Below are 25,456 nucleotides of genomic sequence, written 5' to 3'. Positions count from 1 at the left end.
CATTCCAATGTAGATAAAAACAAAATCAATTACCTTTGCATAATACTGTGCCTGAGTATCAGACCAAGTGATCTAAGCCTTCACCTTGACAGTCACAAAATGCTGGGTTAACATCGGTGGGACAGGCAGCATCTCTGGAGAGAAGGAATGGGTGACATTTCTGGTTGAGACCTTTTTACAGACTGAGAGTGACCCCATAGCAGAAGCGTCCACGTCACGGGGCTGAAACTGGAAGTGTCCTGAGCTAATTCTGCTTCCACAGTCCTCCATTGTACAAGTGATGGCTCCCACTGATTGTCGCCTTTTTCAGGACGGACGATGACAGCGATGTAACATTTGAAACACGGATGATGGACACGAAAGGAGAAGGCTGAGAGTCAGGGGTGAAGGAGTCCAGAGATGTGGAAGGGTAAGGTGTGAAAACAACAGATCAAAGCAGATGCTAATAAGGAAATGTGGAATGGTTTATTGAGAGCAGAAGGGGAAGATGACATTGTGGCATCACAATCAGTCATATTTCGCTCAACACCTGCGCTCGGTCCACGTTGGCCAAACTGATTTCCCGGTGGCCGAGCACTTCAACTCCCCCTCCCATTCCCAGTCTGACCTTTCTGTCATGGGCCTCCTCCGGTGCCATAGTGAGGCCCACCGGAAATTGGAGGAACAGCACCTCATATTTCGCCTGGGCAGCTTGCAGCCCAGTGGTATGAACATCGACTTCTCCAACTTTAGATAGTTCCTCTGTCCCTCTCTTCCCCTCCCCCTTCCCAGATCTCCCTCTATCTTCCTGTCTCTACCTATATCCTTCCTTTGTCCGCCCCCCCCTGACATCAGTCTGAAGAAGGGTCTCGACCCGAAACGTCACCCATTCCTTCTCTCCTGAGATGCTGCCTGACCTGCTGAGTTACTCCAGCACTTTGTGAATAAATACCTTCCATTTGTACCAGCATCTGCAGTTATTTTCTTATATTTAATCAGGAGGTCAGTAGAACTAGTCGGAGAACTGGGATGGGGGAGGGACGGAGAGGGAGGGAAAGCAAGGGGTTACTTGAAGTTGGAGAAATCAATATTCATACCGCTGGATTGCCTTTCACATTTCTCTTCCCACCTGATGGAAACAGGAAACTCTGCAAGGGCTCTGCTTTGGGGTAACTACCCTTCTCCTTGGTGTTTTAGTGGCCTGGAGGTAAAAATGCATTCCCCAATGTTTCTGGCAACGTGACCACTTCACCCTCTGGCTGCACAGTGCCTGGCTTGCCAATTACAAGTGTCAACACAGAAGACAGAAGAGCAGACTGGAACAAGGGAGGTATTGTTCTGAATGACGAGGGGTGAGAGAACGAAGGTGAGGTGGAAAGAAATGATGACGCGGCTGAGAGGTCAACAATGGGATTGATTTTATGAACAATCAACTTTGCAGTAACACAGAATTAGTATATTCACCGCTAATATTTTCAGAGTGCGATGGATGAATAATTTAATAATCAGATAACAGGCACATTTGTGTGGCACGGTGGCGCAGCGGTAGAGCTGCTGCCTTACAGCACCAGAGACCCGGGTTCGATCCCGACTACGGGCGCCGTCTGTACGGAGTTTGTACGTTCTCCCCGTGACCTGCATGGGTTTTCTTCGAGATCATTGGTTTCCTCCCACACTCCAAAGACGTACAGCTTTGTAGGTTAATTGGCTTGGTAAAATTGTACAAATGTAAAATAGTCCCTAGTGTGTGCAGGGCATCGTTAATGTGCGGGGATCGGTGGTTGGTACGGGCTCTGTGGGCCGAAGGGCCTGTTTCCCTTGGGAGTAAAGATGAGGGAGTGGGGGCCTGGAAAACGGAAGATATTGAGGAGACGGAGAGCATGTGTGGAGTCTTGGACGTAGGTGGGGAGGGATCGGACCAGGGGGGATAGGATGGAGTCGAAGTAGGTGGAAATTAATTTGGTGGGACATGAACAGGCAGAAACAATGGGTCTGCCAGGACTGTTCTGTTTGTGGATTTTGGGGAGAAGGTAAAAATGGGCCGTGCGGGGCTGGGGAATGATAAGGTTGGAGGCTTTAGGGGGCAGAGAGCCGGAAGAGACGAGATCAGTAATGATGTTGGAGATGAAGGCCCGGTACTCGGCTGTGGGGGTCCAAGGATAAGTAGGAGGAGGTGTCTGAGAGTTGTCTTCTGGCAATGCACCTGATGCTGATACAGAGGTTTTATTAAATTGATGGACATTGGGGAACAAGTGAAGCTGTTATTTTTAAGGTATCATCAACAATATTAACATAAAGGGAAGCAAAAGAACCAAAGACTTCCATCCATGGAACAAGAAACATATTAAGGCTTATATCTTGAATATTCTCATGGAAGATTAATATATTCTTTAATATGTTGAAATTTAGCTAATTTTTAGAAATGGTAAACCTTTGCAAAGTAACATAGATATAAAAATGATTAAAAAGACAAGAAATAATCCATCCAATTTATTTCTACATTAGTATATAACTTACACAGTAGATAATGCACTGTAGTAATTCTATTAAAATGTTATAACAGAATTTGTTTCAGGGTATTTTAAATATTTACACATCCCAGTGTTACCTGAATTAATCAAGGTGTGGGATGCAAATATTTTTTTAAAAAAGTTTAGCTGGAGATTGAAACATTGGGCACTGATTTCTTTTCAGTTGCTAAATGTGTGTGATTTGATATTAGCTGGAATAAATCTTGCTTGCAATCAGGAGACTTGTGGAAGGGGTGCAGAGAAGATTCACGAGGAAGACGTACAGGTATGTAGGTTAATTGGCTGGGTAAATGTAAAAATTGTCCCTAGTGGGTGTAGGATAGTGTTAATGTACGGGGATCACTGGGCGGCACGGACTTGGAGGGCCGAAAAGGCCTGTTTCCGGCTGTAGATATATGATGATGATGATGATGATGTTGCCAGGAGGCCTTGAGGGATTTGAGGGAGAGGAGGTTGGGCAGACGAGGGCTTCATTCCTTGGGGGGACAGGAGGCTGAGGGGTGATCTTACAGAGGTGTATAATAGACAATAGACAATAGGTGCAGGAGGAGGCCATTCGGCCCTTCGAGCCAGCATCACCATTCAATGTGATCATGGCTGATCATTCTCAATCAGTACCCCGTTCCTGCCTTCTCCCCATACCCCCTGACTCCACTATCCTTAAGAGCTCTATCCAGCTCTCTCTTAAATGCATTCAGAGAATTGGCCTCCACTGCCTTCTGAGGCGGAGAATTCCACAGATTCACAACTCTCTGACTGAAAAATCGCTTGACTTTGGCCGCGATATTCATGAGGGGAATAGATAGGGTGAATGAGCTGAGTCTTTTTACCCAGAGTCGGGAAATCAAGAACCAGAGGACATGGTTTAAGGTGAGAGTGGAATGATTTAATAGCAACCTGAAAGGGTTCGTGAGAAAACCGGAGCACCCGGAGGAGGCCCACGCGATCCAAGGGAGAACGTGCAAACTCCACACAGACAGCACCCATAGTCGGGATTGAACCTGCACTTCTGGCTCTGTGACTTGCAGCATTACCTGCTATGTGACTGTGCGGCCAACGTCAAGCGATGTTTTCAATTGCATGAACTGAAAAAAATAGGAAAATAAATTTAGTTTTTCGAAAATATAAACGTAAATAGATGGTGAAAGGAAAGCTGATCACACAGGTGGGGCAAGGGGTGGGGATGCTAAATGGGGGCAGGATTTAGTTTAGTTTAGTTTACTGTCACGTGTACTGAGGTGCAGTGAAAAGCCTTTGTTGCCTGCTCACCAGTCAGTGGAGGGACAATACATGATTACAATCAGGCCATCCGCAGCATACAGATACAGGATAAAGGGGATAACGTTTAGCGCAAGATAAAATCCAGTAAGGTCCATTTAAGGATAGTCCGACAGCCTCCAATGAGGTAGATGGTAGCTCAGGACCGCTCTCTAGTTGTTGATAGAGTGGTTCAGTTGCCTGATAACAGCTGGGAAGAAATTGTACCTGAATCTGGAAGTTTGCGTTTTCACACTTCTGTTCCACTTTCCTGATGGGATGAGGGAGTGACCGGGGTGAGACTCATCCTTAATTATGCTGCTGGCCTTGCCAAGGCAGCGTGAAGTGTGGTATGGAGTCAATGGAAGTTGAGTTGGTTTGCGTGATGGACCACAATTCTCTGCAATTTCTTGCGGACTTGGACGGAGCTGTTCCCAAACTACAGATTCAGGTGGACAAGTTCTTGATTAGGACGGGTGTCAAGGGTCATGGGGAGAAGGCAGGAAAATGGGATTAGGGGGCAGAGATCAGCCATGGTTGAACGGCGGAGTGGACTCGATGGGCCGAATGGCCGAATTCTCCTCCTATAACTTGTGAACTCGTGAGCTAGGCTGTGACGCATCCCGATAAAATGCTTTCGACGGCGCATCTGTAGAAGTTGGTGTGAGTTGTTTGCAGTAGAGAAGAGGGTTTTATTGACAGTTCTTAGCGTGATAGAGCAACATGGCTCCTACTCTGGACAGACTGCCGCTCGGATTACTGAGGGAACACCCTGCAAATGGCCAAGGCTAGGGTACAACATCCTTGGCTATGACGGTGATGCTGGAACACTGAATCATTAATAACATTGCACGTCTTTTTCAATTGAAGAGAGTGGGATAAATCTGAAAACTGCCAGACCAGCCAAGGTGTTCAAACGCCTGAATCAAATAATCTGGGGAAAAAATGAATTTGTGCTTTGAAATGTGGAGCCCAATAATAACTGAATAATGAATGAAAATCGGTGAGAATTTGTTAATGAAAAATAGTGATCGACCGACTTGATTGATTTTTATTTGAAACAAGGGCAGTATTGATGAAGGCTGTGCAATTGATATTTGTGTTTGCGGATTTCCAAAAGGCATTTGACAAAACACCTTATAACAGACTTGTTAGTGGAATTAGAGCCCTTGAGATAGTGCCAGTGTTGAATTTAGATTGCCTAAAAAACTGGGAGCTCGAAGTTGTGGCATTAGATCGCTGTGTTTTTAAATATATATCTTAACAGCTCAGAGTGGCACGGTGGCGCAGCAGTAGAGTTGCTGCCTTACAGCGCCAGAGACCCGGGTTCGATCCTGACTACGGGTGCTGTCTGAACCGAGCTTGTACCTTCTCTCCATTTCCTCCAACGACGTACAGGTTTGTGTACGTGTGTAGGATAGTGCTAGTGTACAGGTCGGCGTGGATCGTTGGACCAAAGTGCCAGTATCTCTCAACTGAATTAAACTAAACTCGGACTTAGCTAGGTTCAGCAGAATTTTTGTAATCTGCAGATGACAAATAAATTCACAAATGTTGCACATAATTAGTGTATTTTGTTCGTGACAGTCACGCCATCGGGCAAGAGGTACAGAAGTTAGAAAACACATACCTCCAGATTCAGGAACAGTTTCTTCCCAGCTGTTATCAGGCCACTCACTAACTAGAGAGTGGTATAAGAAAATAACTGCAGATGCTGGTACAAATCGAAGGTATTTATTCACAAAATGCTGGAGTAACTCAGCAGGTCAGGCAGCATCTCGGGAGAGAGGGAATGGGTGACGTTTCGGGTCGAGACCCTCCTTCAGACTGATGTCAGGGGGGCGGGACAAAGGAAGGATGTAGGTGGAGACAGGAAGATAGAGGGAGATCTGGGAAGGGGGAGGGGAAGAGAGGGACAGAGGATCTATCTAAAGTTGGAGAAGTCAATGTTCATACCACTGGGCTGGAAGCTGCCCAGGCGAAATATGAGGTGCTGTTCCTCCAATTTCCGGTGGGCCTCACTATGGCACTGGAGGAGGCCCATGACAGAAAGGTCAGACTGGGATTGGGAGGGGGAGTTGAAGTGCTCGGCCACCAGGAGATCAGATTGGCCAACGCGGACCGAGTGCAGGTGTTGAGCAAAGCGATCGCCGAGCCTGCGTTTGGTCTCGCCGATGTAGATAAGCTGACATCTGGCGCAGCGGATGCAATAGATGAGGTTGGAGGAGGTGCAGGTGAACTTCTGTCTCACCTGGAAAGACTGTTTGGGTCCTTGGATGAAGTTGTGGGGGGAGGTAAAGGGACAGGTGTTGCATCTTGTGCGGTTGCAGGGGAAAGTGCCCGGGGTTGGGGTGGTTTGGGTAGGAAGGGACGAGTGGACCAGGGAGTTACGGAGGGAACGGTCTCTGCGGAAGAGTGGGAAGAGTGGTTCTCATTTCCAATCTACAGGTACATGGATTGGACAGGTTTGGAGGGATATGGACCAAGCGCAGGCAAGTGGGACTAGTGTAGCTGGGACAATGGCTGAATGGGAGATACCAGAGGGTAACGGTTGACAATTGTATGTCAGGTTGGAGGCCAGTGTCTAGTGGAGTACCCCAAGGATCTGTGTTGGGTCCACTGTTGTTTGTCATTTACATTAATGATCTGGATGATGGTGTGGCAAATTGGATTAGTAAATATGCAGATGATACTAAGATAGGTGGAGTAGTTGATAGTGAGGTAGATTTTCAAAGTCTACAGAGAGACTTGGGCCTTTTGGAAGGGTGGGCTGAAAGATGGCAGATGGAGTTTAATGCTGAGAAGTGTGAGGTGCTGCATTTTGGTAGGACAAATCAAAATAGGACGTACAGGGTAAATGGTAGGGAATTGAGGAATGCAGTGGAACAGAGGGATCTGGGAATAACTGTGCATTGTTCCCTGAAGGTGGAATCTCATGTGGATAGGGTGGTGAAGAAGGCGTTTGATATGCTTGCCTTTATAAATCAGAGCATCGAGTATAGAAGTTGGGATGTAATGTTAAAATTGTACAGGGCATTGGTGAGGCCGAATCTGGAGTATGGTGTGCAGTTCTGGTCGCCAAATTATAGGAAGGATGTCGACAAAATGGAGAGGGTACAGAGGAGATTTACTAGAATGTTGCCTGGGTTTCAGCACTTAGGCTACAGAGAGAGGTTGAACAGGTTGGGTCTTTATTCTTTGGAGCGTAGAAGGTTGAGGGGGGACTTGATAGAGGTTTTTAAAATTTTGAGAGGGACGGACAGAGTTGACGTGGGTAGGCTTTTCCCTTTGAGAGTGGGGAAGATTCCAACAAGGGGACATCGCTTCAGAATTGAGGGACAAAGGTTTAGGGGTAACATGAGGGGGAACTTCTTTACTCAGAGGGTGGTGGCTGTATGGAATGGGCTTCCGGTGGAAGTGGTGGAGGCTGGCTCGATTTTATTATTTAAGAGTAAATTGGATAGGTATATGGCTAGGAGGGGATTAGAAGGTTATGGTCTGAGTGCAGGTAGATGAGACTAGGTCAGGGAGAATGGTCAGTGTGGACTGGTAGGGCCGGACAGGCCTGTTTCCATGCTGTAGTTGTTATATGTTATATGTTATATATTGTTGGCCAGTGTTGGCGAGTTGGGTGGAAGGGCCTGTTTCCACACTGTGACTCCATGACTCTATGACTCATTGGAGACCTTTGAACTATCTTTAATCAGACTTTACTGGACTTTTTCTTGAACTAAACATTGTACACTTTATCCTGTATCTGCACACTGTGAATATTTTGATTGTAATCATGTATAGTCTATTCATTAACTGGATAGCACGCACAAAAATGCTTTTCACTATACTTTGGTACACATAACATTAATAAACTCAACTGAACTAAATAAGATGGTAACAATTAAACATTCCTGTCTCTTGTCACTTGTTTTTGTAACAATTTTATATCCATTTGATTTATTATTTAAACTATCTAGGTAATTTTGCGAATTAGATACTTTAGACCAATTAGTTAATTAATGGATTATGATTTCATTCTGCTAGATTCATAATACGTGGGCTATTAATTTTAAGGTGAAACATTAAAGATGATTAAGCAACTTGATTTTTCCTTATGGTGCAAGGAAATACCAAGTTGGTTTAATAAATGCACGGCATGGAACACAATATCTGATGAAGACACGTAGATTTTCAACTGTGTTTCAGGTGGGCCTCTCTCATTAAGACGAAGGGTATGAGAATTAGATAGACACAAAATGCTGGAGTAACTCAGCGGGACAGGCAGCACCTCTGGAGGGAAGGAACGGGTGAAGCTTCGGGTCGAGACCCTTCTTAAGACCCGAAGCGTCACCCGTTCCTTCCCTCCAGAGATGCTGCCTGTCCCGCTGAGTTACTCCAGCATTTTGTGTCTATCGTCGGTGTAAACCAGCATCTGCAGTTCCATCCGACAAGGTGTGAGAATTAGATATTGACTTTGAAATCAGTTTTCTCATTGAGTCGGGAATAACATGCTTTTGATACAAAACCAAAGATTTATCCACTTTAACCCGAAGGACAGCATGTCTGGTGCACATTTTACACAGCCCAAACTTATTTTTCAATTTGCTATATCACCAGTAATGCCACTAGTGATCTGTGTGGCATTAAATGGGATTGCAGTACTCAGAATTCGCATGGATTTACTCCAATCCACTGCAGATAAGGCTTCTGCAAACAGACGCAAGTGGAAAATTACATCTTATAACAGCCTGAGCTGAAATGAACCGTGGTCCCAGATGCTGAAATGAAAATGTGCTAACCTATTTTACCACCCAGTCCCTTTGATCTAGATAAATGGGACGTGGAGCCTGTGCAATTAAGAGCAGTGAATGATCACATTTTGAAGCTGATCTCCAAGCTGTTTGTCAAAGTCAGAATAGAGTGTCTCGTCCATTGTCTTCCTCCCCCACCCCCCCCCCCCACCTCCCCCACCCCCCCTGTATTCTGTTGATGCAATTTGCCAGGATAAACAAGTAATAATTGCCTCCAATTTTCTTCAATGCTATAAAAAAAAGCAGTGGAACGATGCAATGGTGCTTTGACAGCTTGGCGGCATGTCTTGCAATCAGAGTATCAGAAAGCAGTCTAACCACTGGGGGAATCAAAGGTAAGTCCAATTCTCAGGCGGCCTGGTTACACTCCATCCTCTGAGTCAGAAAATGTTTTAATTATCATTCTGGAGGCTTAACATGGAAGAAACAGGGAGGAAAAGCAGTTCATACAGCCCCCTCAAATTTGCCTCTCCTTTCAATATCATTGGCAAATCCAGTGTCTTGTCCAAATTCCTACCTGATCAGGGTACCCCTTAATTCGAGGCGTAACGAAAAATCTATCAGCTTGGTCTTCAAATGTTTTCCGTGTCTGGGCATATTATTTGCTGCTTCGGTATGTCATTTTTGGACGGGGTATTAAATCAAGGCCACAGATTTCCCAAGTCTAGTTTAGTTTAGTTTAGAGTTACAGTGCGGAAACAGGGCCTTTGACCCATCGAGTCCGTGCCGACCAGCGACCAGCACGCTAACACTATCCTACACACGCTGGGGACAATTTACAATTTTACCAAAGCCAATTAACCTGCAAGGCTGTCGGCCTTTGAAGCGTGGGAGGAAACCGGAGCACCCGGAGGAAACCCACGCAGGTCACGGGGAGAACATACAATCGCCGTTCAGACAGCACCCGTGGTTAGGATCTAACCCGGGTCTCTGGCGCTGTAAGGCAGCAACTCTACCGCTGTGCCACCGTGCCACCCTCGATAAGAAATATCCCCATTACAATTAAAATCAAAATATGTGACTCGTCAGTATTTTACACAATATTTATCCTTTGTGTGAAACACAAAGTGCTGGAGTAACTCAACGGGTCAGGCAGCATCTCTGAAGAACATGGATAGGTGACATTTCGAGTTGGGACTTTATCAGCGTATTCAATACCATCAAACAGAGTCTATAAGAAAATAACTGCAGATGCTAGTACAAATCGAAGGTATTTATTCACAAAATACTCTTCCTCAGATGCTGCCTGACCCACTGATTTACTCCTGCACTTTGTGTCTTTATTTTGTAAACCAGCAGCTGCAGTTCCTTGTGTCTAGATTGTATTATAGATTCATTGTGGAATGCTTCTTGCATCTCAGTCAAGAGTCAAGAGTGTTTTATTGTCATAAGTTCCAAACAGAGCTATGAAATTCTTATGCAGCAGCAGCACAACAGAATATGTAATCATAGTACTCTGTAAACATTATAATAATGGAAAAAAGTTAAGTATATTTTATGTATATATATATATATATATAGATATATATAGATATATATATATATATATAATATACTGAACTTTATAAATATTTTGGCACATAAATTGCATTTAACAATAAATAGAAGTGCTTGACACGCATCATATATATATACTGAAAAAGGTTATACATATATAATATACTGAACATTTTACCGTTTATAATATTGTTTATATTGTGGTGCCGAGACAACAACCTTTCTCTCAATGTCAGGAAGACAAAGGAGATATTGATCGACTTCAGGAAGCAAAGAGGTACACATACCCCAGTTTGCATTGGAGGTGTAGGAAAGAACTGCAGATGCTGGTTTAAATCGAAGGTAGACACAAAAGGCTGGAGTAACTCAACAGGACAGGCAGCATCTCTGGAGAGAAGGAATGGGTGATGTTTCGGGTCAATACCCTTCTTCAGACTGAAGAAGGGTCTCAACCCAAAACATCACCCATTCTTTCTCTCCAGAGATGCTGCCTGTCCTGCTGAGTTACTCCAGCATTTTGTGTTTACCTCCAATTTGCATTGATGGCGCCAAAGTAGAGATGGTCAAAAACTTCAAATTGCTAGGAGTCAATATCACCAACAACTTCTCCTGGACCACCCATATCGAAGCAACGACCAGGAAGGCACACCAACGCCTCTACTTCCTTAGATGGCTTAGGAAGTTTGGCATGTCCCCTAAAACTCTCACCAACTTCTACAGATGCACCATAGGAAGCATTTCATCAGGATGCATCATAGCTTGGTTTGGGAACAGCTCCATTCTGGACCGCATGAAATTGCAGCGAATTGTGGACGCAGCCCAGACCATCACACAAACCAACCTCCCTTCCATTGACTCCATTTATACCTCACGCTGCCTCGGCAAGGCCAGCAGCATAATCAAGGATGAGACGCACCCTGGCCACTCCCTCTTCTCCCCTCTCCCATCAGGCAAAAGATATGAGTGTGAAAACGCACACCTCCAGATTCAGGGACCGTTTCTTCCCAGCTGTTATTAGGCAACTGAACCATCCCACCACAACCAGAGAGTGGTGCTGAACTACTATGTACCTCTGATGTCCCTTGGACTATCCTTGATTGGACTTTACTGGCTTTACCTGGCACTAAACATCATTCCATTATCATGTAAATGGATGATTGTAATCATGTATTGTCTTTCTGCTGACTGGTTAGCATGCAACAAAAAGCTTTTCACTGTACCTCGGTACATGTGACAATAAACTAAACTGAAACTGAAACTGAATGCAGAGTTCTCTGTTTACATATTCTGTGTGTGTGTATGTGTGTGTACGTGTGAATATATGTATACATATGTATATATATAATCATGCAGATGATTATACATGTATATGTGTGTGTGTGACTGTGTATATGTCTCTGTGTGTGTCTGTATGTGTATATATATGTGTGTGTGTATGTGTATATGTGTGTATATTTGTATAATAATACATATATACAGTATGTGTGTGACTGTGTATGAGTGTGTATGTGTGTATACATATATGTGTGTGTGTGACTGTGTATATGTCTCTGTGTGTGTCTGTATGTGTATATATATATATATATATACGTGTGTGTATGTGTACATGTGTGTATATTTGTATAATAATACATATATACAGTATGTGTGTGACTGTATGAGTGTGTATGTGTGTATACATATATGTGTGTGTGTGACTGTGTGAGTGGGTATACATATATATATATGTGGGTATATATATATATATACATACACTAACCATACACACACACACACATATATATACACACACACACACACATGTATGTATATGTGTGTGTGTGTGTGTATATGGTTAGTGTATGTATATATATATATATATATATATATATATATATATAGTATAAGAAAATAACTGCAGATGCTGGTACAAATCGAAGGTATTTATTCACAAAATGCTGGAGTAACTCAGCAGGTCAGGCAGCATCTCAGGAGAGAAGGAATTCCTTATCTCCCGAGATGCTGCCTGACCTGCTGAGTTACTCCAGCATTTTGTGAAAATAAATAAATAAATATATATATATATATATATATATATATATATATATATATATATATATAATATGTGTATACCCACTCACACAGACACACACACACACACACACATATGTATATATACACTCATACACAGTCACACACACACACATATATATATATATATATATATATATACACACTAACCATATACATACACACACATATATATATATATATATAGATATATATAATATGTGTATACCCACTCACACAGACACACACACATATGTATATATGTATATATACACTCATACAGTATATATATATATATATTAACCATCTTCCTGGTATATCTATATCTATATATATATATATATATATATCCTATATCAGGGAGATGGTTAGTGTGCAATTGATCGTGCGTTCAGCACTAGCTGTGGGGGCAGGTGGAGCGATGCCGCCAGGGTGACGGGACAGCGTCTGTCCCGCGGCCAGTTGCGAGGCAGGGTCAGGGCTGAGACTGAGCCACACAGTGGGTAAGTGTGTGGCCATTGGTTGTCGGGGGGGGGGGGGGGGGGGCGTGGGTGTGCCGGAGCCGTGCCGCGTGTGTGCATAAAGATGAGGAGTAGCGGGGGGATGCCTGGAGTAGCTGTAGCTGCTGCTGCAACTGCAACAACGCGCGGTGCTGAGTGAGGCTCCCCACTAGTCCAGGAACAAATCCTTTGGTCGGGCACAAGGCGTGGACTGGTTAACACACATCTCCCGCTTCAGCAGTGTGTGTGTGAGAGATAGAGAGATAGAGAGATAGAGAGAGGGAGAGAGCTACCGGTCTCGGATTCCTCCCCTTACTGCGGGCTGTTGCAGGTAAAACTCAACATTGTAATTATCATCCTTGCATCTTGATTTTTATGCATTGTGTGTGTTGTTTTTTTTTACAACATAACGTTATTTCTGTTACGGTAAAAGCAACAGACGTCTGCGATTATAAAATAGGCATCATTATTTCACGCTGTGGAGAAGAATCTTCCTTGACTTGTCCTCCGGGGGGGTCTTGGAAACAAATGGATAATAATTCTCAAGTCTAACTCTGTGCAGAATCTGAGAAACCTTTCTCTCTTTGAGTGTTTGAAAACCCACCGCTCTCGCTCGAGCACTGAACCTCTGAGGCCATTCGGCCCATTGAGTCCAATCCAGCGAGTCTTGTGCAGTAGGAAGGAAGTGCAGGTGAAGATGGACACAGGATGCTGGAGTCAGGCAGGGGTCTCTGGAGAGAAGGACTGGCTGATGTTGTGGGGTCGAGACCCTTCTTCAGACTGTCTTATTCTGCCGGAGAGGGTTCATTTAAAAACTGCCCTCCCCTCTAACCCCTTTCCCCTGCTACAATGGGTGAAGTTGCATTTTGAATTATGCATGCCAAATACTTTCCATTCGTTGTTAAATGCATTTGAAAGGTGACCGTGATCTTAAATGACGAGGCGCAGTTATAGTATCACGACAGTCTATTCCCCTTAGCCACGGACTTGGTATTTAAAGCACCTGTTTTTTTTGTAGATGGTTTGAATTGGATTCCCTTTGAGTAGCACGGCTTGGCTTTGTCGGGCTGGGTGTTACCGGCGATGTTTAAAAACTGTTACAGCAGGTGGCGAGGGATAAACGTGTGGGAAAGAACTGCAGATGCCGGTTCAAACCGAAGAGAGACTCAAAATGCTGGAGTAACTCAATGGGTCAGGCAGCATCTCTGGAGAGAAGGACTGGGGCGGCGTTTCGGGTCGAGACCCTTCTTCAGATAAATACTCCGTGCCCAGCCGCGATACGCCTGCCTCGGGAAGGTCGACCTTTAATGAAAGGGGGGAAAAAAGGTTCATTAAAGTTAATGCCCGCACGCAAAAAGAAAAGAGATTAGCGCGGGTGTCAGGGGTTATGGGGAGAGAGAGATAGATCGGCTGTGATTGAGTGGCGGGGTAGACTCGACGGGCCGAATGGTCTGAATCTGCTCCTAATACTTATCATCTTATGAAGATGCAACTGACCCCAAAAAAATCAACGAGAAACAAGAACCAACGCTCTTAAATTCCGGAATTATGTCGAATTGTTGACGAGTCTGTTGAATCTCTGATCCAGCAGTCATGTTTAATATTCTCCTTTCGTTTATTCTCCCCCATCTCCCCTCTCCCCTCTCCCCCCCCCTCCCCCTCCCCTCTCCCCCCCTCCCCCTCCCCCTCCCACCTCCCCCCTCACCCCCCCCCTCCGAAACTTACCCCCCCCCCCAGTTAAATATCCAATGCTTCCATTTATAAGTTCATAAGTGATAGGAGTAGAATTAGGCCATTCGGCCCATCGAGTCCACTCCGCCATTCAATCATGGCTGATCTAACTCTCCCTCCCAACTCCATTCTCCTGCCTTCTCCCCATAACCCCTGCACACTCTTACCAATCAAGATTCTGTCAATCTCCGCCCAAAAAATACCCTCCACAGCCGTCTGTGGCAACGAATTCCACAGATTCATCGCCCTCCAAAGAAATGCCTCCTCGTCTGCTTTCTAAAGGTACGACAATAGACAATGGGTGCAGGAGGAGGCCATTCGACCCTTCGAGCCAGCACCGCCATTCAATGTGATCATGGCTGATCATTCTCAATCAGTACCCCGTTCCTGCCTTCTCCCCATACCCCCTGACTCCGCTATCCTTAAGAGCTCCATCTAGCTCTCTCTTGAATGCATTCAGAGAATTGGCCTCCACTGCCTTCTGAGGCAGAGAATTCCACAGATTCACAACTCTCTGACTGAAAAAGTTCTTCCTCATCTCAGTTCTAAATGGCCTACCCCCTTATTCTTAAACTGTGGCTCCTTGTTCTGGACTCCCCCAACACCGGGAACATGTTTCCTGCCTCTAACGTGTCCAACCCCTTAATAATCTTATACGTTTCGATAAGATCTCCTCTCATCCTTCTAAATTCCAGTGTATACAAGCCTAGTCGCTCCAGTCCTTCAACATATGAACAGCCCCAGTCCTTTTATTCTGGGGCTGTGCCCTCTGGTCCTAGACTCTCCCACTGGTGGAAACATCCTCTCTCCACGTCCACTCTACCCAGGCTCACTATTTCATACTGAACATGACGGCAGGTCCAGGTATCATCTCCAGTGTCTCGGGTGGCGAGCTACGTTGGGATTGCCAGTCCCTACACAACTTTTGAAAGAATATTCTTCCAAGAGTTCTTGGCGGGGGAGCCCGCGTTGTTTGGCTGGTGAGCTCCGGTGAGCGTTGGTCCACACTCCAGAGGTTCGGTGCTTTTAGGGGAGCTGGGGTATTTGCTCAGCGGCGATTTGGCGCAATACTGACCTGCGCTCGCAGTGCGGACAATGTGCGGACTGGCAGGGAGAGTTAACTAGAAGACCAGACACAAAATACTACAGCAACTCAGCGGGACGGGCAGCATCTCTGGAGAGAAGGAATGGGTGATGTTTCGGGTCGAGACCCTTCTTCATTAATGTCCAAATATCTAGGAACACATTGCTTGTAAATCCACCCATTCTACCACAACTAACCTTCGCCGATGAAACGAGCCACCCCGGGAGATTCATTTGAAATGGGTAGCCCTTGGATTCTTGAGCTAAACCTATGCAGACCGGTCTGAAGAAGGGTCTCGACCCGTAACGTCGCCTATTCCTTCTCTCCAGAGATGCTGCCTGACCCGCTGAGTTACTCCAGCATTTTGTGTGTCTCTTCGGTTTAAACCCGCGTCTGCAGTTCTTCCTACATACTTAATCCAGGGTGTAGCTTGTCAGTGAGAATAATGCCCAGCATGTTTGATAAACATTGGCTGGTTTAAGAGTGTAATATGTTCACTGGTCAGTCGACTGCGCTCGTTCAAATAGACCAGGAAACAGCACCAAACCTGATTTCGGATTTTATACCAGCAGACCAAGTGGGCTGTTTGACACGGCGAACTGGCATTTAAAACGAGCTGCGAATTTAGATTATATTTTGATCTGCTGCGAAGCGGCTTTTTTTTTCTCTAACTGTTGACAAAACGTGGCGCAAAAGCCAATTTGCACCTGTCCTTTTAGATGCATGGGGACACGTTCAATGAGTTAAAGGAACTGCAGATGCCGCTTTACACTGGAGATAGGTGCAACATCGAAACGTATAAGATTATTAACGTTAGAGGCAGGAAACATGTTCCCAAATGTTGGGGGGAGTCCAGAACCAGGGGCCACAGTTTAAGAATAAGGGGTGGGCCATTTAGAACTGAGATGAGGAAACATTTTTTCAGTAAGAGTTATGAATCTGTGGAATTCTCTGCCTCGGAAGGCAGTGGGGGGGGGGGGGGGGGGGGGGGGCAATTCTCTGAATGCATTCAAGAGAGAGCTAGATAGAGCTACATAAGGGCCACATCTAACTCCCTCTTAAATATAGCCAATGAACTGGCATCAACTACCTTCTGTGGCAGAGAATTCCACAGATTCACCACTCTCTGTGTGGGGAAAAGAAGTTCTCATCTCGGTCCTAAAAGACTTCCCCCTTATCCTTAAACTGTGACCCCTTGTTCTGGACTTCCCCATCATCGGGAACAATCTTCCTGCATCTAGCCTCTCCAACCCCTTAAGAATTTTGTAAGTTTCTATAAGATCCCCCCGCAATCTTCTAAATTCCAGCGACATTTAAGAGTACAAACTGCGTTTGACTTAAGTTTATTTAGTTTCAATTCCTCGTGGTTTTCGCTCGTCCTTGCTCTTTGTCAAAGCTGGTCCATGTATGGGGAGCGGGAGCCGAGATAACGCCGCTGTGGTCTTCAGTGGCGCTGTTCACCGTAGAACAGCCCATGAAGCAGGAGGCGATGAGACGGCTGTGGTCATGTTCAATCCATTTAAAAAATGCCCCCCCCTCCCTCCCCCAAAAATAATAATATTGATTTTATCATCGACTTAATGGTACCCTCTGTCAGTAATCTGAAATCATCGCAGTTCATGTTTCACTCACCGAACTCTCTGCTGTAGTCGTTTCATTGTCAACTACAGATTAACAAAGAACACGCGTTGCGTCGTTAAAGAGTGGTATTAAAACAAGCTCGGACCTCGAAAGAATAAATGGAACTGCGTGTAACCGTGTGGCATTAACGAGAGTGTATAACATGGGATTGAAATGGGTAACATGGTCACATAGGCAACATACAACACGGTATAACATGGGATTGATTAGTACATCCATATACTAAAACTCTCGTTTATTTGTTTGTTTGTTCCTGAACTACAGCCAACACGGTACACGACAGCGCGACAATTTTAGACCCACCTTACTCACCGTCGTCCCTTTGATGCTAATGGAAGAAGTTTCATTGAAATCGGTGTTATATTTTTAAAGTTATTCACATTTTAAAGTTTAGATCTATTTCCTAGGGGGGGGAGGGAGGGAGGGAAGGGGAGGATAAGGGGAGTGGGGGGAGGGAAAGGGAGGGAGGTGGGGAGGGGTGGAGGGGAGAGGAGCAGGGGAGGGGTGGAGGGGACGGGGGGGGGGGGGGGGGGGGGGGGGGGAGAGAGAGGGGAGGAGAGAGCAGAGGGTGCTGCACCTATGCAGGAGGTTTGGGTCCAATAGGTCCACTTGGTCTAGTATATAGATATATATATTAAAGTAAAGACAGTATAATAATCTTGATTGATATGGGTGTCAAAGATTATGGGGAGAAGGCAGAAGAGAGGAGTCAAGAGGGAAAAATAGTTCAGCCACGATGGAATAGTGGAGTAGGCTTTGAGCGGCACAGTGGCGCAGCGATAGAGTTGCTGCAGAGGCCCAAGTTCAATCCTGACTACGGGTCCTGTCTTTACAGAGTTTCCATGTTCTCCCTGTGACTTTGTGGGTTTTCTCCGGGTGCTTCGGTTTCCTCCCACACTCCAAAGACCTACAGGTTCGTAGGTTAATTGGTTTCGGTAAAATTGTAAATTGTCCCCAGTGCGTGGGATAGCGCTAGTGTACGGGGTGATCGCTGGTCGGCGTGGGCCGGGCGGGCCGAAGGACCTGGTGTATCTCTAAAGTCTAAGACTTGATGAGCCAAATGGCCTAATTCAGCTCCTATATCATATGATCTTATGAGGAACCTAAACAAAAATAGCAGGCTAATCACACAGGTTATTAGGAATCTGAGAATGTTTGGGAGTGGGACATATGTATACATGTATACATACATATATATATATATATATATATATACACACACACACACACACATAAAGAGATGCGTGTGTGTGTGTATATATAAATATATACACATACACATACATCTCTGTGTCCATCTACATGGATAGATAAATGTATATTTAAATGTATATATATATATATATAGATATATATGTATGTATACTGAATTATTATTTTGTTTATTATATTGACTGTGTAGTTTGTTTACATATGTAGCGATGCTGCAAGTAAAATGTCATTGTTCTGCTTGGAACATATGATAATAATGCACGCGTGTGTCTTGCATTGCTGTGCTCCATGCCTGCTTGAGTGAGCCACGCAAACTCAGTGCTCTCCCTGCCCAGTCTATTCCTGTCGATAGTCATATTTTCACCTGTAAATTATTTGTGGCCTATTTGCCTTTTGATCGGCCCAGTTTCTGACACACAGAGAATCAACATGTTTATGAATTTGCAAAATGAACTGCAGAGAAGGTCAAGTGAGGCTTTTCTGTTGATATGAATTCCAGCTGGAGCCGCATCTAATTGATTCAACCTATGATCAGTGAGTCACCATTTCATACGCCAGCTTCTGAGATGTACCACTGAATGCAGCACCAGAGTAAATTCCACTTCCCCGTTCACAGCTGGGTGGGGAATCGTGTAGAAAGGGGCCCTAAGTATTCAAAATCCACAGGACTGACTCTGCAGGTGGTGACAATGTGCTCGTGCGACAGTCTGCAGCTTGAGTAATAGATCTGGTTATTCCTCTCCAATTGAATTTTATTTCCACTTTACCAGGCACTACTAACACTTCATCTGACCTACCATTCCACCCCACCCCACCCCTGCAATCCAGCCTCATAATGGTCCACAGTGTTAGTGTGAGCATTTCCAGTATCTTAAGTCCCATTTACTATTTCTATCTTTTCATCTTACGGTATCAATTGTGCCATTTAATCAGATCACCGAAGGTGGAGGGGTGCCTGGAACATTTAGAGATACAGCGCGGAAACAGGCCCTTCGGCCCACCGAGTCCGCACCGCCCAGCGATCCCCGCACATTAACACTATCCTACACACACTAGGGACAATTTTTTAAAAGACATTTACCCAGTCAATTAACCTACAAACCTGCACGTCTTTGGAGTGTGGGAGGAAACCGAAGATCTCGGAGAAAACCCACGCAGGTCACGGGGAGAACGTACAATCTCCGTACAGACGGCGCCCGTAGTCAGGATCGAACCTGAGTCTCCGGCGCTGCATTCGCTGTAAGGCGGCAACTCTACCGCTGCGCCACCGTGCATATACTGCAGTGGAAAGTGGTGAAGGCAGATACAAATATGATGGCACAGTAGAGCTGCTGCCTCACAGCACCAGAGACCCAGATTCGATTCTGACGAAGGGCGCTGTCTGTACGGAGTTTGTACGTTCTCCCTGTGACTGCGTGGGTTTTCTCCGGGTGGTCCAGTTTCCCCCCCACACTCCAAAGATGTGCAGATTTGTAAATTAATTGGCTTCGGTAAATTGTCCCTAGTGTGTAAGATAGAACTGGGGTATAGGCGACTGTTAGTCAGCGTGGACTCAGTGGGCCGAAGTGCCTAGTTCCATGCTGTATCTCCAAACTAAACTAGATTAAACTAATAGTGGCATTTTAGAGGCTTTGAGATAGGCCCATGTATATGCTGAGAATACAGGGATATGGATCAAGTGCAGACAGATGAGATTAGTTTATCTTGATATCATGTTCGCACAAACACTATGGGCCCCTTGTGTGTAGGCGAGTGCTAAAATCTGGGAAGAACTGGTAACAATATTGAGAGAATAAGGATGGATTAGATTAGTGGAGGATTCGTGTAAATGGGTGGTTGGTAGTCAGCATGGACTCGCTGGGCTAAAGGACCTGTTTCCATGCTACATCTTTCAAGCTATTTATCATACCTATGCATGCTTCAACAAATCGATGCATCAGCATGGATAGGGGGCGTTTCAGGTCGACACCACCTATCCATGTTCTCCAGAGACGCTGCCTGACCTGCTGAGTTAGTTCAGCACTTTCTGTCCCTTTGTGTATTAACCAGCATCTGCAATTCTTTGGTTCTACAAATCAATACATCTCTGCAGGAACTAGTGAATCTCTGGGCTTTTATATCTTGATGAATAATTTTTCGGGACAATCAGCTATCAAGTAAAATGAAATCAAAGTTTTGTTTCAATACAAGCTAAAACAATTGGAAAGAGCAAAGTTTGACTGTTATCTCTCTGTCGTACCAGGTCCAATGAAGTCCAGACTACTGTGGCCATTTCTTTCCTTGCTTGGAATATGCTTGTTGATGGCAGAAGGATGGTTGGAAAAGAAAACCCCCAGGAAGCTATTTATACGCGGAGCGGCACTCAAAGAGGTACGTCTGTTTTTACACAGTAGTTTGTTATATACAGATAGACTTTGCCTTGGATAGACACAAAATGCTGGAGTAACTCAGCGGGACAGGCAGCATCTCTGGAGAGAAGGAATGGGTGACGTTTCAGGTCGAGGCCCTTCTTTAAACTAGGGTCAGGGGAAAGGAAAACGAGAGATATTGACGGTGATGTAGAAGGATATAGAACAAATGAATGAAAGGTAATGGCATTATTTAAACCAGTATCTGTAGTTCCTTCTAGACTTTGCCTTAAGTGAGTACTGTCAAATTTACTGCAATGGAATGATATTGGCATCTCGTACAGGTAGATAAGGTGTCAGGGGCAATGGGCAGAAGACAGCAGAATGGAATTGAGAGGGAAAGATAGATCAGGCATGATTGAATGGCGGAGTAGACCTGAGCTCAGTGAAGCAGCCTTGCGCGCAGAGAATACGGAGAAGCTGTTCAGCGTTAAGTGAATGTCGGTGAGCGGATTAATGGGATGTCATGTACTCCAAGGTTTTTGGTCTCGAAAAGCATCTGACTTGTAATTTCTGTCCTTCCATCCTTTCTGAGAGCTTCTCAACTACATTCACAGTTCTCCATACATTCGCCTTACTACATTCTACATTCACCGTTCTACATTCACCGTTCTACATTCACCATTCTACATTCTACGTTCACCATTCTACATTGACCATTCTACATTGACCATTCTACATTCACCATTCTACATTCACCATTCTACGTTCACCATTCTACGTTCACCATTCTACGTTCACCATTCTACGTTCTCCATTCTACGTTCTCCATTCTACGTTCTCCATTCTACGTTCTCCATTCTACATTCACCATTCTACGTTCACCATTCTACGTTCACCATTCTACGTTCACCATTCTACGTTCACCATTCTACGTTCACCATTCTACGTTCACCATTCTACGTTCACCATTCTACGTTCACCATTCTAAGTTCACCATTCTACGTTCTCCATTCTACATTCTACGTTCACCGTTCTCCATTCACCATTCACCATTTTACATTCTACGTTCACCATTCTACATTCTCATTCAACATTCCCATTCTACATTCTACGTTCACCATTCTACGTTCACCATTCTACGTTCACCATTCTACGTTCACCATTCTACGTTCACCATTCTACGTTCACCATTCTACGTTCACCATTCTACGTTCACCATTCTACGTTCACCATTCTACGTTCACCATTCTACGTTCACCATTCTACGTTCACCATTCTACGATCACCATTCTAGGTTCACCATTCTACGTTCACCATTCACCGTTCTACGTTCACCATTCTACATTCTACATTCACCGTACTACATTCAACATTCACCCTGCTGCATTCACCGTCATATTAATCACCCCCACCACCCCCCCAGGCTTTTGGTTAAAATGAGCAAAATGCCACAAACCAGCAAATAGGTGGCCGGACTCATTATTAGAACACAAGAAATGGGAGCAGTGATACTGTAGGTCATTAGTTCATTTCATACGCCATAGGAGCAGAATTGGGCCATTCGGCCCATCAACTCTACTCTGCCATTTGGTCATGGCTGATCTATCTCTCCCTCCCAACCCCATTCTCCTGCCTTCTCCCGTGACATAACCCCTGAGACCCTGTACTAATCAAGAATCTATCTATCTTTCTCTGCCATAAAAATATCCATTGATTTGGCCTCCACAGCCTCCTGTGGCAAAGAATTCCACAGATTCAGCACCCTCTGACTGAAGACCCATTAGGCCATTCAAGTGTTCTCCACCGTTCATTATTATTATGTCTGGTCTTCTATTTGAAGCACTGTTGCCATAACCTGTAGTCCCCTTAATGTCCAGCACTCCACAGCCTTCCAGGGTATAGAGAACTTCAAGGTTTCACTATCCCCGAGTCCTACATTCTTCAGCCAGGGCAATCTTCCTCTCTGTGCTAAGCCTGCTAAGCTTTTAAAAATTCCTATAAATTCCTTCGAGATCTGACCTATTTTTTTCTAAACCCTGGAGCTTGCAGTCCCAGTCTACATCTCTCTAGCTTGCCATGCCAGGAACTGGTCTAGCACATTCCTGCTGCGTTCTCACTGTGTTGAGCGTATCCTTCCTTGAGCAACGAGACCAAAGCCCGTGCACAGCACTCCATGTGCAGTCTATCTAAGCCCCTGTGGAGTTGCAACTGTGCTGTCTTATTCCTGCATTCAAACCATCTCATCATACAGGCGAACCAGCAAAGCACCAAGTGCTGGAGGAACTCAGCAGGCCAGGCAGCATCTGCAGAGAGAATGCACAGGCTAACATAACATTTGACCTCTTTATTATTTGCTGGACCTTTACGTCATCTTCATAAGTTTATAGGAGTAGAATTAGGCCATTCGGCCCATGGAGTCTACTCCTTCATGGCTGATCTATCTTTCCCTCTCAATGCCATCCTCTTGTTTTCTGCCCATAACCTTTGAGACCCTTAGTAATCTGCAAAGCTCCACTGTAATCAATTCCCATGGACTTGTCCTCCACAGCTGTCTGTGGCAATGACTTCCACAGATTCACCGCCCTCTGGCTAAAGAAATTACTCCTCATCTCCTTTCTATCTGTACATCTTCTTATTCTGAGGCTTTGCCCTGTCTGGTCCTAGACCGATCCACCAGAGAAACATCCTCTCCACATCCACTCTATCCAGGCCCTTCACAATCCGTCCAAAGGTCCACCTTTGGTATAAATCAGCACCTGCAGTTCTTAGTTTCTACAGCACCTCTGGAGAACATGGATAAGCAATGTTTCAGGTTGGGACCCCCACTGAGTTACTCCAGCACTTTGTGTTTTATTTAAGTAAACTTTAAAGAAGATTGCTATACTAGGTTAATTCCTGGAATGGCGGGACTGTCCTATGTTGAAAGACTGGAGCGACTAGGTTTGTACACACTGGAATTTAGAAGGATGGGAGGAGATCTTATTGAAACGTATAAGATTATTAAGGGGTTGGACATGTTAGAGGCAGGAAACATGTTCCCAATGTTGGGGGAGTCCAGAACCAGGGGCCACAGTTTAAGAATAAGGGGTAGGCGATTTAGAACAGAGATGAGGAAAAACTTTTTTAGTCAGAGAGTTGTGAATCTGTGGAATTCTCTGCCTCAGAGGGCAGTGGAGGCCAATTCTCTGAATACATTCAAGAGAGAGCTAGATAGAGCTCTTAAGGACAGCGGAGTCAGGGGGTATGGGGAGAAAGCAGGAACGGGATACTGATTGAGAATGATCAGCCATGATCACATTGAATGGCGGTGCTGGCTCGAAGGGCCGAATGGCCTACTCCTGCACCTATTGTCTATTGTCTATTGTTGAAACGTCATCTTAGGATGTACCATTATAGGTGGAGAATTCCCAAATAGTTAGCTGGAACTGTCCTGTCAGGTGGTACTAAAGCGGAAGCTGGATTTCTTCATAGAAAGGAATTTGGAGTGAACAAACGAAATCCAATTGTTTGTGATCCATTGCTTTGGAGTTTGGAATCTCAAGATGGATAATAGACACAAAATGCTGGAGTAACTCAGCGGGGGACAGGCAGCATCTCTGGAGAGAAGGAATGGTGACGTTTCGGGCCGAGACCCTTCTTCAGACAAGATGGAAAACATGGCAGAAGTGAGAATGTGTCAGTCGAGAAAACAAACAAGAAAGATGGTTGTGATCTTTGCCAGGACACCAGTTTCAGTTTTCGTTTTAGTGACGCAGCATGGAGAGAGGCCCTTCAGCCCACCGAGTCAATGCCAGCCATCAATCACCCGATCACACTAGATGCAATACAATACAATACAATATATCTTTATTGTCATTGTACAGGGGTACAACGAGATTGGGAATGCGCCTCCCATACGATGCAATAAATTAATTAGCTAGTCAGTATTAATTTAAACAACCCAATGAAACAAATGAGAACAGTTTTAAAACAGAATAAAGTGCAAGTAGATCTGTGCTGGTTCACTGTGCGATGTGACCATCCGGCTCAGCAGGACCGGTTCATAGCATCCATGTTGACCCACTTTTTCATCAACTCCCTACGCACATAAAGCAATTTACAGAGGCCAATCAACCTACAAACCCGTGCGTCTTTGGGATGTGGGAGGAAACCGAAGCACCCGAGGGAAACCCACACGGTCACACATAGAGAACGTGCAAACTCCACACAGACAGCACCGGAGGTCAGGATCGAACCCAGGTCTGTGGCGCTGTGAGGCAGCAGCACTATCAGCAGAAAGAAAGGAAAGAAAGCCAAGGACAAAAATTAGCATCCAACACTTTGGGCCTCTTGAGCTATGAACGTTTCGGCAGCAGCCCGAGACTAAGACCAATATTGGCGCACGGTACACTGGTCCTAAGCGGGTCTTTAAATTAACATAACTTTCTGAGCCATAAACCTTTTGAAGCACAAATTATTGCGGTCCAGCCATTTGAAAAATTATTTATTGCTCTGTTTATATTAAAGCCTCTAAAAACATTAACGTTTCTTAATGAAATTCATCGCTGCAAGTAAACGATCTACTAGAACTTGCAAATATATGGCAATATTAACATAGTGAAACACTCCCGGACTCTGTTCTCTCCACGAGCTTAAAGAGAAAACAATTTGTGCAAATGTCAAACTAGAAAGGCAGTTGAAATTGGATAAACAGTTGAACTAAGATTTATAAAATGATCCAACTCTAAATCTAAGGATAATTATGCAAGTTGAAATGTGGAAAAAAAAAGAGACAAAGTGCTGGAGTAACTCAGCAGGTCAGACAGCATCTCTGGAGAAC

At 44.8% G+C, this 25,456-nt stretch overlaps 1 protein-coding gene across 4 annotated transcripts in view; it reads left to right on the top strand.

Annotated features, from left to right (window-relative positions):
• Positions 1-12,495: 12,495 nt before the first annotated feature.
• LOC144600028 (follistatin-related protein 5-like) overlaps positions 12,496-25,456 on the top strand; it is a 393,214-nt gene continuing 380,253 nt past the window's right edge. The window contains exons 1-2 of one of the 4 annotated variants that reach the window (XM_078411369.1): positions 12,496-12,621; positions 20,529-20,656. In XM_078411369.1, coding sequence (XP_078267495.1) covers positions 20,534-20,656 — 123 coding nt within the window. In that variant the 5' untranslated portion in view covers positions 12,496-12,621; positions 20,529-20,533. Of the gene's footprint in view, positions 12,622-12,717; positions 12,950-13,450; positions 13,472-20,528; positions 20,657-25,456 lie in introns of those variants that run through there. The other 3 variants (XM_078411368.1, XM_078411370.1, XM_078411367.1) reach the window with 3 other exon arrangements.

The sequence above is a fragment of the Rhinoraja longicauda genome, chromosome 14 (genome assembly GCF_053455715.1).
Source record: "Rhinoraja longicauda isolate Sanriku21f chromosome 14, sRhiLon1.1, whole genome shotgun sequence".
Classification (NCBI taxonomy): domain Eukaryota; kingdom Metazoa; phylum Chordata; class Chondrichthyes; order Rajiformes; family Arhynchobatidae; genus Rhinoraja; species Rhinoraja longicauda.
This window is presented reverse-complemented; position numbering and strand designations above follow the sequence as displayed.